This window comes from Mustela erminea, chromosome 5 (assembly GCF_009829155.1).
Source record: "Mustela erminea isolate mMusErm1 chromosome 5, mMusErm1.Pri, whole genome shotgun sequence".
NCBI lineage: Eukaryota > Metazoa > Chordata > Mammalia > Carnivora > Mustelidae > Mustela > Mustela erminea.
The window spans coordinates 53,828,610-53,843,915 of NC_045618.1; the positions used below are offsets into that span (position 1 = coordinate 53,828,610).

The 15,306-nt window shown below is 40.6% G+C and overlaps 1 protein-coding gene and 1 pseudogene across 1 annotated transcript; both read right to left on the minus strand.

Moving 5' to 3' along the window:
* Positions 1-1,800: 1,800 nt before the first annotated feature.
* LOC116589966 (olfactory receptor 4F15-like) lies at positions 1,801-2,739 on the minus strand. The gene has a single exon (XM_032341694.1). It carries the CDS (start codon positions 2,737-2,739, stop codon positions 1,801-1,803), a length of 939 nt encoding a protein of 312 aa, XP_032197585.1.
* A 9,072-nt stretch (positions 2,740-11,811) lies between these two features.
* LOC116589967 lies at positions 11,812-12,716 on the minus strand (annotated as a pseudogene).
* Between the last annotated feature and the right edge of the window lie 2,590 nt (positions 12,717-15,306).

Here is a 15,306-nt window from a genome sequence, read left to right on the forward strand (position 1 = left end):
AAGTATGTTACACATAATAGACCCATTCAGATATCTTCTTTATCCTTTGGGCTCCTTCCTCTACAATATATCAAGGGAAATCTGGCATTTCAACTTCCCCGATAGTAGTGAGTGCCTTGCACAATATGCCCCATTAATTTCACATACACAAAAAATATTTGTGAATTTACTAACCTCATAAAAACTGGGTTTTGATGGTGAGGAGGTCTCCAGAGGAAGCCCACAAGTAGAGGTTGTTTCCAGGTAAATAAGTAATTCTGATATCTTTTATTACCAGAGATGCATTATAGTGCAAGGGTTAAGATTACAGATCCTGCATCAAAACCACAAGGCTTTCTGTCCAGTCTGATTACTTAATGCAACTTGAGAATATTTAACATCTTCATGCCTCAGAGCCCTCCTGTGTAAAATGGGGATGGTGAGAATATCTACTCCATAAGTTTCAAGGTTAATCCCTGAGGACAATAGATTGTAAAATGCACCATATGAGTCACTTATTACCTCCCCTAGAACACAAATGATGACAATAATAATTTTATTGTCTCATGAAGGAAACTTCAATTCGTGTGTGCATTCCATTCTATTGTCTAGTAATTTTGTTAAATAACAAGCTTCTCAATGTATGGGGAGGGGGGGAACCCTTCATGGATATCTATAAATATTTCATTTTGTTGAAATATTTTAAATTCTCTTTCTGGGAGAGGTACAATGATCTTAGTGACACTTCCTTAAGCAGAGTAAAATTTAGTATATGTGCTGCTGAAGTGAGCACGAGCAGAATAAAATTTAATCAACAACATTTCTTTCCCACAAATGAAATAACATCATTAATTGTAAGTATCTGGGGAGACTTCAGGCCTTCAAAATAGAACTTAATCAAAAATCTCTGGTTACCACTATAGACAAAAGAATCTTGCATAATGAATTCTAAACATGTTTTTCATAACTAATGCAATAGTTTAAGAGTCAGCTTTGGTGGAACCTGAACAAGGAAACATACGGTCATGGTAGAAAGTAAGAAAAGATTTAGAAATGATAAGGAAGTCCATAGTGCTCACTGAGAAGTTTACAAGAAAAAAAAGGAATACACATAAGAGATTTACACCTCTTACATTAGATAGACCTATAAGAAAAGGCTGAAAGAGTAGAATATGTTCAGAAATTCAAACACAAAACTGATTTGAAAGTCAACAGACACTGACATGGCAACCAGGGTCAAGGTTTTCAGAGCCTGACTCTCTGATAAATTTTGTTCTAACCCTGGGCTAATGCAATCACCCCTCATCTCCTGGGTTATATATAGTGCAACAGAAGGGATTAAAGGCAATAATGCTAGTAATCCAATCTAGCTATAGCTATAGCTCTCACATAGGATTAACAATTTATTACACTACCAGATAGAGGAGATAATCTAGCAACAAAGAGAATTAAAATCAAGGTATAAACTCAAGTAAGCAGATGGAGGATAATATAAATGCATAATTTGTCTAGCAGTAGAATAGTCTGTTTAATATAGGAAAAACATCAAACTTTATTATTTACTCAATTACATGATGACATTCCCTTAACCATGTAGGTTTCAAAGCATGTATTATTCACTTTTTAGCACTTTGACATACAGGGTATCAAAGAAAAACATGACTTCTAACTTAATGGTGAAATAGATACCATAATATCATAGTAGATTTCTAGACATATAACATGTCCTAAGTGTAACGGATTTTTCTGAAATTGCATAATGTCTTTTTTACAACCAGCATGAGGGAAAATCTGTGATTTTGTATCTTCAAAGCCATCCGTTCATGAAATCTTCCTGTAACACGTGAGATGACCACACAGTCTCCTCATTGCCACTTTCATCTCTTTGTTCCTGAATGTGTAGATGACTGGATTCAGAAAAGGAGTGATAACTGCATCAAAAATAGCAAGATACTTATCTAGGTGTGATGTGGGAGAAGGCGATGTGTAGAAAAACATCAGTGGCCCAAAGAACAAAACCACCACAGTGATATGAGCCGACAGTGTGGAGACAGCCTTGGATGAGCCACCAGAGGAATGTTTCCAAACAGTAAACAAAATGAAGATATATGAAAAGACCAGCAGGATAAATGAGACAACAGAAATGAGCCCACTATTGACAGTAACCATGAACTCCAATTCTTGAGTGTTTGTGCAGGCAAGCCTGAGGAGTCGGGGAAGGTCACAATAAAAACTATCCAATACATTAGGGCCACAAAAAGGCAAATCTACCACAAAAACTAATTGAACCAATGAATGGATGAAGCCAATGACCCAAGAAGTGACTAAAAAGTATAGACACATCTTTGGGCTCATGATGTTCAAGTAGTGCAGAGGCTTACATATGGCCACATATCTGTCAAAGGCCATGGCTATAAGTAGCACCATCTCTGTGCCCCCAAGAGCATGACTAAAGAAGATCTGCATAATACATCCACAAAAAGAGATGGCTTTGTGCTTCTTAAAAATATCACAAATCATTTTAGGGGCTGCAATTGAGGAAAACAACATATCAATGACAGAGAGGTTAGCCAGGAGGAAATACATAGGGGAATGCAGATGAGCATCCAAGGTTACAGTGAACACAATGACAAGGTTTCCCATCATGCTTGCCAAGTAGAATAAAAAGGAGAAAATGAAAAGGAGAAGTTGGATCTCCCATGAATTTGTGAGTCCAAGGAACACAAACTCTGATACTACTGATTGGTTCATTCTGTCCATTGCCTCAGACACAAGGATCAGGTTTCATGTTTCCCTAAAAGAAGAAAGAAAATTTTTTTTTAAAAAAATGCCTAGGCAAGTATTGGTGTTCACAAAAGGAAGCCTCCTGCCCATGGAAACAGTCATCATATTAAAAACTCCCAGAGCCAAATAATCTTCATCACATATACACATTAAGACTTCTACTTATAGGAGCCAGCTGGTTCCCAATGCCAGTATGGATTTAAAATTGCTACAACTAAAAGAATTCCATCCCTGGACCTGTTTCCCTTCTGTTTTCTTCACTATCACATGGCTATTTCGTATTTCCTCCTACCCTGCATTCTATCAGTAACATACAAGGTCAATTTCAAAACCTTTTGAATAGATAGCATTTCCGCCATTCATATGAGCAAACTAACAATCCCTCATACACAGCACATAGCTTTCAAAGTCTCTGTCCATTAATCCTATTGCTTGCTTAGACTTTAAACATCTTCCTTCTTTCAGCTTTCAAAATTTCTCATTCTCTACTGTCCCAGTTTTCAATGCCCAAGTTCAAATGCTCCCCCCCTTGTGAAATCTTCCAAATTTGCTTCAGTCTCTACTCTCTCTGCACTGTTAGCATTGATTTCACTCTGCCTCTCCTGATTATATAAGTTTCCATTTCTCAAATTAATGGGTAGTTTCTTGGATATAGGAATCATCTAAGTTTATATGAGTACCCCCCACCTCCATCACAATCACCAGTGGTGACTAACACAATGAGTTAATGAATACTAAACATTGGTTGAATGAAGGAAGAAATCAAAGGGATTGAAGAATGACTCCTGCAGTTAAGAGAGTTTATCATAATCTACAAAAGTTCCCATTGATTATACATTTTGTGGTACCAGTCAGGATCACAGGATCCCAAACCTCATCATGCAATTGTTTAAATACATAACATAATTATTTCACAAGAGAAGTCTGTCAACAAATGCAATAAGGGATCTCAACTATTAATTTCAAACAGGAAAAATATTTTATCTTTTAATTATATTCCAAAAAATTATATTCCAAAAAATTCACAATTTCCAACATAACACCTGAGGCAAATAATCTCCTCCACTAGTAGACAGACAGACAAAGAGAGTCATTGAATACCCAAAGGTAAGAACTCTTCCACATAACAGTCTTTTTTCTTTTTCAAAATACATTTGGAATGGATAAAAGAGCAACAGGAAAAGAAAACTGGTGAAAAGAGTCAGACAAATCTGTGTCTGCAATTGAGAAAGGGTCACGATTGAGTTAGAGGGATAATGGGCACACGCACACACACACACACACACACACACACACACACAAAATGAAGAGACAGTAGCCAAATTGCAGCATGGGTAGCTAGGATGCAATTACAGTTCTTTAAGGATAAAAAAAAATACCAGAAATAAATCATCAGAGGCCCACTGTTCAGTGACTGTTTCTGATTTAGTACAACTGCATGACTCCATGTTATACCAATGAAATAATTTATATAGAAAGAGATATATGAGGTGACCTGCTCATTATCCCAAAGACAGTTGGTGGGAGAGTTACAGAGGATCAAGAACCCATGGCTCCCACTGAATGCCCGAAATTAAACTTTGTATTAATTCCACATGTATTCATTCTCTATTTCTGCAGTGACAAATAACTGGGAATTTAGTGGTGTACCAAAACACAAACGTGTGATCTCACAGTTCTAAAGATAAGAAGGCCAAAATGGGTCTTCTAAGCTAAAATCAATGTGTCAGCAGACCTGGATTCCTTCTAGAGGACCTAGGGGAGGATCCAGTATCTTCCTTTTTCCAAGGTCATCTGCATTTTTTACTTCATGTCCCCTTCCTCCCTCTTCGAAGTACGTCATCCCAAACTCTGCCAACTGTCATCACATTTCCTCTCTGACTGACCATCCTGCCTTTAACTTGTAAGGTGGGATTCATATGACTACAATATCCACATAATCCAGGATAATTTGACCATCTCAAAGTTCTCAATCACGCTGACAAAGTCCCTTGTGCCATGTAAAGTAATATATTCACAGGCTCAGTGATTAAGATATGGATATTTAGGAGCCATTATTCTGTAATACCACAACATCTCACAAGTGAACATGTTTTAGGGAGAAAGAAGACCTTATCACTAAGCAATGAATCTGACAGAGGAACTTTCAGAGAGCCTGTCATGAAGATGGAAGAGATATTGAAGGAGGAAGGTCAGGTAGTCCATCGGGACCTTTTCCCGGAAACTACACCATAGACACTACTGAGTCCTATTACATCCAGGACCAAGGCTAGCCAATTAATATCCACTAATGGTAAGGAACCAATCCTGGGATTATCCCAAGATAGATAAGATGGATATCCCAATCAGTCAAAATATATGTTCTTTGGCAACTAGGTATACAATTTAGTCCTGAGTGCTTCTCTGAATGATTTTTAAATGACTTTTGTTCATTAATTCAGTAAATATTTTTGAGTGCCTAGAATGCCAAGTATCAATCTGGGCAATGAGGATAAAACATGCACAAGCATTCCTGCCTTTGTGAAGTCCATATTCATGACAGAAAATGCAATTCTGGTCTGTTACATACAAATTTCCTTCCCTAGAAAGGATAAGAACACTTGAAGAAATGCTGTAATTCATCAAATACTGAGGAGTCACAAACACTCCGCTGCTTTCTAGCTCAATTTCCACCTTCACAGAGTCCCCTCCCAGTATTGACTGATTTTTTTATCTGAATTTTTGCTTCTATAATTCCTATCACGGTAATCATTCAATGCCTTTTTGATAAATATGCATGGATTTTATCTCCCCAAATGTTGTACAAGACACTTGGGACAGAATTGAGTATCACACTTGTTTGTTCTCACTGAAAAGCAGCTCAGAAATGATGGTCAGATGTCTTGGCTAATCAACTTATTCATTCAACAAATATTTAGGTGGCAGTTATCTGGACAATTTTAAGTAAAAGTTGTTAATCTATTTTAGGACTTAAAATCACAACTCTATATCATGAAATATGAACTAACTAATCAAAAATTTCTCTAGGAATGGGCAGAAAAATAAGGCAAAATCATTCCTTCTGTGTGAAAGTGTGTTAGTAAAACTCTTCCAAGGTTTCCATGAAGTAGGTGTAATAGTGAGAATATACTATGACCTAAAAATACAAGTGTTGTTTCCTCCACATTGAAATGAGAAGAGCAAAAACAAAAACAAAAACAAACAAACAAAAAAGTGATGGGGCTCCTGGGTGGCTCATTCAGTTAAGCATTCAGCTCTTGATTACAGCACAGGTCAAGATCTCAGGGTCATGAGATCAAGCCTCACATCAGACTCCACACTGAGAGTATGGAGCCTGCTTAAGATTCTCTCTCCCTTTCTCTCTGGTCCTTCACCCACCACACTTGCTCACACACTTTCTTGACACTCATGTGTCACACATAGTCTCTTTCCCTGTAAAAAAAGAAAAGAAGAGAACAACTGAGAAGAGGACACCTGGGTGGTTCAGTGGGTTAAGCCTCTGCCTTTGGCTCAGGTCCTGGTCTCAGGGTCCTGGAATCGAGCCCCGCATCAGGCTCTCTGCTCAGCAGGGAGACTGATTCCCCCTCTCTCTGCCTGCCTTCCTGCCTACTTGTGATCTCTCTCTCTCTGTGTCAAATAAATAAACAATATCTTAAAAAAAAAAAGGACAAGTGAGAAGGTAAAAGAAATACTGAGAAATCTGACTGCTAAGTTTATAAGGAAAAGGGTTAGCAAAATCAGAAAATGATTTATTGAGTCAATCATAGGGGGAAATATATATATATATATATATATATATATATATATATATATATATGAATATGTGTAAGGCTCCAATAAAAACAGTCTAGCCAGAGGGCAAAAAAGACAATTTTGGAGAAAAAGAAAGTTAAATACATTTTTAAAATTAGAAAGTAAATTGATGGAAAGATGACAAAGAGGAAGACAACAGGAAATTAGGGTTTTTAATGTAACAGGAGTCCAAGATGATCAGTTAGAGGGAAAATTGTGACAAACAGTAAGAAATAGTGGATTGGGAGCTCATTCGGATATGCAATCTCATTAGTCCTACATTTCAGAATTGCTTCCTACTAGAATTAGAGTTGCTTTCTTTTGGACTAACATACCTCATCACCTAACTTTTGACTAACATACTGCATCCCCTAGTTTTACTTACATTGCTTAAGGGAAAGGTGTCACATTAAGCTATTATAGACAAACAAATAAGTTACCAGATGGCCCTCCTTCACTGAGATCTTATGTGTATAAGAAATGATGATTTCCACAATGAAGAAATAACTGATTCATTTTAAAACCTGACTCATTACCCAAGAAGGATGAGCTTGAGTTGGTTGCTGCAGAAGACAGAGCAAGAAGAGATGAGCTGAGGAAGAGAGAACCAGACTTCAGGAATGAGAGCAAAATCTGAGAACAGAAGGATAAATGGGACAAAGACAAAAGATACCTACTTTACATCCTGAAAAGTAAAAAAAAAAAAAAAAAACCACACAAAATACTACAACTAATAAAAGGGAGATCTGGAAACTTACCCAGCTCTTATCTTCAACTATTCAAATTTCTTGAGTGCCTCTCCAGTGCTTCTGAGATACAGTCTCAACAGCTTCTAGAAGGAGACAGTAGGTTCTGGGTGCCCAATCAACTTTAGACCTTGCAGACTTCCATGGAAAACAGCGCCGCTCCTTTAAGGCCATTTGCATTAGAAGATACTCCACTCTGAGTTCTCTAGTCCTGGTCTAGTTATTCCACTCAAGAATTATGACACAAATTACAGCCATTCTTTATTTATACTATGTAAATGATCATGGTATGCAGAAAATCCAGATTCTGCAGCATTTAATGGAATCATCACTTATTTTTAAACTTCTCAAAATTTAAATTCAAGTTAGTTAGCATATAGTGTATTATTGGTGTCAGAGGTAGAGTTTAGTGATTCATCAGTTGCATTTAACACCCAGTGCTCATTCCATCAAATGCCCTCCTTATGAAATCGTCATTTAAATGTCTTGATTTAGGGCACCTGGGTGGCTCAACTGGTTAAGCTTTAGCTCAGGTCATGATCCTGGAGTCCTGGGATGGAGCCCCATATCCATCAGGATACCTGCTCAGTAGAGAGCCGGTTTTCTTTCTCCTCCTTCTGCCCTTCTGCCTCCCTCATATGCTCCATTTCTCTCTCTTTCTCACAAATAAATAAATTAAAAATCTTAAATAAATAAATAAATAAATAAATAAATAAATAAATAAGTATCTTGGTTTACATAGAATCAGAATTTGGGAACCCCTTAGAATAGATTCATGGGAATTTTACATTTTAAAATATTCTGGAGGGAAAAAGAGTGAAAGCGGCTCATTATCCCCAATTAATAAAATCATTCAGTTGGCAGCGATCTAAAAATATGTTCTGACACAGTTCCTTTCCTTAGTTTCTCCATCCTGGATATGTCCGTTTCTCTACAGTTTACATGGTTTGAAAATTCATTTTCTTCCTTAGCATCCCACTATTTATTAATGTAATAGACCAAAGTTTCATCCTTACAAAAAGAAAATCTCTCATCCTTTCAAGTAAGCTGATGGCCACTTGATTCTTTCTCTGTGAACATAAAGACATTGTCAGCAATTCCTTCAGATAAATATTTTATATGCTTGAACCTTATAAAAGCAAATAAAGATCACTGCCCTCCAGTTTTAACCACCTCAATTCCTTTAGTATTCCTTCATAGGATCATCTTCTATCCCTTCATCCTTGGCACTCTGCCTAACTACCCCCATTTCACCACCAAACATCTTACTGCAGTGACCTAGAAAAATTCTAACAAATATTTAAAGAATGCAAACAAAAGCAGGAGGCTTGATTACAGGTTGTGAAACCTGACATATTTAGTTCCCTACTTTTTCTCCACCCTTCCAACACTTAATTTTAACCTACACTAATTAATTTAATTTAAAGTGAGTTAGTTCCCAGGGTATTTTTCTTCTAAGCAGGTTTTTAATTATTCTTTCTTCATCGTGATTCTATGAAATTGGGGTTTTATTTTTCTTATTTCATTTATCACTTATACCTACTTAAGGTTAATTCAGTCCTTTGTGTTGACAACCCTTTGTATTTATTCTCCTACTCTACTTGTCATCTCCCCAGCACCACCTGTTTCTTTCTGACTCTGAGCCAAAACATAATTGAAATAGACAAATAACAAGTCATTATCAGAGTTTTCGTATCACTGAAGCTTATCTAGTTTAATACCTTCATCCTCTTGTCAACTTCATTCCATCCGTCCCTTGCAACTATTCCCAGACTATTATCTCACATGCACAGAGGTATATAAAACATTTCTAAAAATGGAAAATATAGCTAATTACTTGAACTAAGGGATAGTGACCAACTAATGTTATCATGACCAAGGATGCACAATTAAGGTCAATTAATCAAGAAAATTGTCTACTAAAAATGTATTCATTGTGAGCATAGCAATAAGGGAAAGCGCTCTAAATGAATCATAGGAGGGAGGAATGACACTTCTCTTTAAAGAAGATCATCTTGATTATTTTCTCTGCTACATTAAATCCTATCATGAATAATAAAAGCATCCTTAGATAATTTGATAGTATTCAAGTACTGGAAAATTAGTTAATTAGCTCAATTTCTGAGAAATTAACACGAATTACTTGGAACAGCCTGATAAATATCAAATTTCTCTGTATATAAATAAAGTAGGAAACAAAAAAAAGACTAAAAATTTATACACAAAAAGTAGCTGCAGAAGTAACATGTTGTGAGTCGCTTCTCTTTCATTAAGGTCACATAATAAATGAATTGAGCACGTTTAACATCACTAGGGGTGGCATGTATGTATTATATACCCCTGGTATGATTAAACTAAAAAGCCATTTCATCTTTATAGTATTCTTTACAAAAAACAAAAATCCCAGTCTAATTCTGAGGGACATTTTCAGACAAACCCAAATTAAGGGACATTTATAAAATGCCTGACCAATACCCCCAAAAGCTGTCATAGCCATTGTAAATAAGGTCAGACTGAAACATCCTCAAACCAGACTATGCTAAGGAATCATAACAAAATGCTGTGTGCTTTCCTACATTGAACCTGGAAAAGAAAAGGACATTAAAGGAAACCCTGGTGAAATCTGAATACAGTCTAGCACTGAGTTAATAGGAATGTACCAGTGTTGACCTCTCAGTGTATGGACCACAGAAATGTAAGAAATGCAAGAAATGTAAGATGTAAGATGATAACATTAGAAGAAACAGTTGAAACTGAAGCTGGTAAGGGCTGTATAGGGACTCCCTGGAACCCCTTTGCAACTTCTTGGTAGCCCTGAAACCGTCCAAAATGAAAGCTCTATTTAAATGAAACAAGAAATCAGAAAAGAAATGTAAAAATAGGTCCAAATAGATTTATTAAGTGAAATTATTCATGAACATGGACATGAAGCTCTGCTATATGACAAACAGACATTCAAGAGACAAGGTGAATAATATAGCGGTACCCATCAGTGACAGCTTAACAGCCCAATGGAGACATGATACTTAGCCACTGAGGAAACAAGATCTAAAGTGACAGAGGGCAGCAAAGGACCAGGAGCCTGGCAACCTGGACTCTGGATTTAAATCTTCCACATAGTCTCTTTAGGAAGTTGAGCTAATTAACTAATTTTCCAGTACCTGAAACTTTTTAAAATAGGGAAACTCTATGAGATGATTTACCTTAAATTTAAAAACCCATGAGAACCTCCCTAATTGAATTTTAATAATTTTCTAAGTAACTGTGTGTGCTCTATGAACTATTATCTCTCAGATCTAAGCTATCCTTCATACTCTGCCAGGATGCAGGAGCTAAGGCTCTACAAACCCATTTCTTTTGGCCAACTCTGTCATTTAGGGTCACTAAAGGGAGACTACAAGGTGGAAGAGGAAGGAGGGACTTCCTTGCTCCTTCCTGTTTGCTGCCTGTGGGCTTCCTTTCTGCTCACCATGCCTGTGAGCATCACCCAACCACACTGTTCACCTCAACAACCTTGGTTTCTTTCCCAGGCAACAGCTGTGTCCCAACCTTAGAAGAGCTCATCTTCTCAGAAACACCTGTGTTACCAGCAGTATCCTTGCCTCAGGGGTGGTGTCCCTGCCCTTCTCTAAACTCAGAGACCCTAGCACCAACCAAGCAGCAGCCCTTCCTCAGATATGTGAGTTTCAACTCCACAGGTCCTTCTTACAAGATTTTAATAGCTTTTTATTTTTAAGTTTTAGTAATTCTAACTTCTTCCCTTCATTTTCCATCCCAAGGAGTGAGAGCTGCTTCCTACAAATGCTATGTCCGTGATACCTCACCATTCATCCACTTTCAAAAACTAGTTAAAATCTTTTACTTAGCTAACCATTCATTACACCAAACTTTTCCTTTCAAATTAACTGGTATGGTTAATTTGTCTCCTTACTGGACCCTGGAAAAGCCAAATTAGCAATGGAACAATGAGGGAAGCTAATAGATAATGAGCTGCAAATATAGAAAACAAATCATCTGTATAGTAAGACAAATCAGATGAAGGAAAAATTAATATTTATCTTTAAAGTAAGAGAGTCTGTTGACATGAGGAAAATAGAAAATGAACAGTGAGCCACATATTGCCTTTCAAAAAGTATTGTTTCATGTTTATACTAATTCTGTTTGGCATCATATCATAATAAGACCACTGGTGAGATAAGAAAACCATGACCATGGTGCCTGTGTGGCTCAGTCAGGTAAGTGTGTGACTTCAGCTCAGGTCATGATCTTGGGGTTCTGAATCCAGCCCTGCTACCAGCTCTCCTCTCAGTGTGGAGTCTGCTTCTGCCTCTCCCTCTGTCCCTCCCTCTGCTTGTGTTCTCTCTCTCTGTCTCTCTCTCACTTGTTCTCGCTCACTCTCTCTCATAAACAAACAAATGCAAGAAAACCATGACCTGTAAATCTCTTACAGAAGCAAAGTCCAGAGAACGACATCACCATGCAATCCTCTGCATGTTTAAGAGACTTTACTCTAATTCACAAACTGAGAACATAGTCTCCTCATTGCCACCTTCATCTCCTTATTCCTAAAAGTGTAGATGACCGGATTCAGGAAGGGAGTAAGAACTGCATCAAAGATGGCAAGGAACTTATCCAGATGTGATGTGGGAAATGGCCACACATAGAAGAAAATTAATGGCCCAAAGAACAAAACAACAACAGTGACATGATCTGCCAGAGGGGAGAGGGCCTTGGACATACTCCCCATAGATTTTTTCTGAACAGTCACCAAAATAAAGGTGTAAGAGATTATTAGAATTCAAAAAGGAGGCCACAGAAATAAAGTCACTATTGGCAGTAACCATGAATCCCAATGTGTTTGTCTCTGTGTAATTAAGTCTGATAAACTGAGGAAGGTCCAAAAAAAGCTGTCTAATTCATTAGGCCCACAGAAAGGCAAGTCCACAACAAAAGCCAGTTGAGTCACTGAATGAATAAGGCCAATGATCCAGGATGCAACCAGAAATAAAATGCATCTTTGTGGGATCATGACAGTCAGGTAGTGGAGGGGCTTACGTATGGCAACATATCTGTCAAAGGCCATGGCAATGAGCAGCACCATCTCACTGCCCCCAAATGCGTGGATAAAGAAGATAAAGAGATGGTTTTGCACTCTCTTAAAAGACCATAAATCATCTTGGGAGCTGTGGAAGAGCAAAATATCAAGTCGATGATGGAAAGGTTGGCCAGCAGGAAGTACATGGGGGACTGTAAATGAGGGTCAGAGGTCACAGTTGGCACAATGAGGAGGTTTCCCATCAGGCTGGCCACATAGAACACACAGGAAAAGAAGAAGAGAAGGAGCTGGATCTCCGGTGAGGTGGAGAGTTCCAGGAACACAAACTCCAACACCACTGAGTGGTTGCCTTCATCCATGGTCACTGTCAGCAGTGACACCTCTCATGCCACCTGAAAGAGGAAAGTAAGGAGAAATGATGTAGGAGAAAGGCACGAAACTTAATCTTGGGTGATTCAGCTGAAGGGCCACCCAATGTCCACCAATTATCACCAGCTTTCTGCCCAAATCAATACTGATTTTGGGCAGAAAGCTGGTGATAATTGGCTGGAAAATGCCTAGTAAACTCACTTCGTCCGCCACATGTCTACAGGGCCGCCCCCTGGGCCTGGCCCTGGATCCCAAGTTGTGGTGGCTCCAACCCTACCAGAAAGATCTCGGTGAGTCAGGCACAGCCTAGGCCAATGCCTCCTGCTGCTCAGCCTCCAGGGGTACCCTCCGTGGTGCTGGCAGAAGGGGCCTGCTCTGTCCTTTGGTACAAGCAATAAGCCTCACCTAGTTTTTCAGTCTTCTTTTCCTGGGGTTCTGTGCCTCAAGTCCTCCAATTGGGGAACCCTCATTCCACACCACGAGTCCACCTGCCACCCAGGTGGAAACGGTGCCTTTCGGAGATGCAGAAAACCCTCAAAGTAAGAGAATCCTCTGTGCCCCCACTGAGGCCATCCACAACTTTTGGCACCACAGTGGGCTGAAAAGTCGGAGGCTGATGCTGGGTCACCACCCCTCCCTCAAGTCTCCTCTGGGACATCTTCCCTGTGGAGGGGCCCGCAGGCAGCCCATGTCTCTTGACACATTTTCCAGATGGCTGCAACATGCCCTTAGCGAGAAAGTGCTCTAGGCCACGGGGCACAGGGTGGTCGGAAGGCAGCCCAACACCGGCCAATTTGCATGAGCTTTCTGCCCACATTGATACCGATATGGGCAGAAAGTGCCTAAGAATTGGCTGGGACACCCCTGGCGAATTCGCATTGTGCATCCTGGCCCAGGATCCTGAGTTCTCGAGGCTCGAACCCTACCAGAAAGCCCTCCAGAAGTCAGGTGCTGGAGAGGCCAATGCCTCCTGTTCATCACCCTTCGAGGTTCTCTTCCTAACCCTGGCAGATAGAGTCTGCCATGCACCCAGGCCTAGGCACTAAGCCTCGCCTGCTTTTTCAGTCTTCCGTTTCCAGGGTCCTGTTCCTCCTGCCCTCCAGTTGGGGAACCCTGAGTACCACGCCACGAGTCCCCCTGCCACCCCGAGGAAAACAGTGCCTTTCAGAGCTGTGGAAAAGCCTCAGAGTGAGAGAAACCTATCGTGCCCCCCTTGAGGCAAGCCCCAACATTCGGCACACCAGCAGCCTGAAAAGTCAGAGGCAGACACCCAGCCACAACCCCTCCCTCAGCTCTGCTCCTGGAAAACTCCCCTGAACCGGGAAACCATGGTGGGCTGCATCAACTCGGCGCATTTTCTGGCTGGCCTCGACATGCCCTGAGCGAGAAAGGGCCTTAGGCCCCGGGGAACAGGGAGGTCCACAGGGCCGCCCAACCATGGCCAATTCTCATAAGCTTTCTGCCCAAATTGATACTGAATTGGGCAGAAAGCTCATGAGAATTGGCCGGAAAACCCCCAGCAAACTCACTTCATGTGCCGCACATCTGCAGGGTTGCCCCCTGGGCCTGGCTGAGGATCCCGAGTTGTCGAGCTTCAAACCCTGCCAGAAAGCCCTCCATGAGTCAGGCACAGGTAAGGCCATTGCCTCCTGCTTCTCAGCCTGGGGAGGGGGGGTCCCCGCTCTGGCGCTGGCAGATGGGCCTGCCATGCCCCTAGCCTGGGCCCTAACCCTCGCCTGTTTTTTGTTGTTGTTGTTGTTGTTGTTTTGTTTTAATTTTTTATTTTATATAAACATATATTTTTATCCCCAGGGGATACAGGTCTGTGAATCGCCAGGTTTACACACTTCACAGCACTCACCAAAGCACATACCCTCCCCAATGTCCATAACCCCACCCCCCTTCTCCCAACCCCCAACCCCCCAGCAACCCTCAGTTTGTTTTGTGAGATTAAGAGTCACTTATGGTTTATCTCCCTCCCAATCCCATCTTGTTTCATTGATTCTTCTCCTTCAGTCTTCCGATTCCAGGGTCCTGTCCTTCCGGCCTTCTTATTGGTGAAGCCTGAGTCCCACGCCATGAGTCCACCTGCCACCCAGGTGGAAATGGTGCCTTTCAGAGTGGGAAAAGGCTCAGAGCAAGAGAAACTTTGATGCCCCCACTGAGGCCATCCCCAGCCTTTGACACCACAGTGGCCCAAAACGACAGAGGCGGACGCCCAACCACAACCCCTCCATCAACTCTGCTCTGAAAAACTCCCCTGCGCCAAGGCCCCTGGGTGGGCCGTGTTGTCTTTTCTTTTTTTTTTTAATTTATTCGTTTGACAGACAAAGATCACAAGTAGGTGGAAAGGCAGGCCAAGAGAGAGGAGGAAGCAGGCTCCCTGCTGAGCAGAGAGCCTGATGTGGGGCTTGATCCCAGGACCCTGGGATCATGACCCGAGCCGAAGGCAGAGGCTTTAACCCACTGAGCCACCCAGGTGCCCCATGGGCCGTGTTGTCTTGGCGTGTTTTCTGGGTGGCCTCAACATGCCCGGAGCAAGAAATCACTCTAGGCCACGGGGGACAGGACGGTCCAAAG

Excerpts from the sequence above, each read along its gene's own strand:
- LOC116589966 (XM_032341694.1), bottom strand. The coding sequence starts at position 2,739 with ATGGACAGAATGAACCAATCAGTAGTATCAGAGTTTGTGTTCCTTGGA.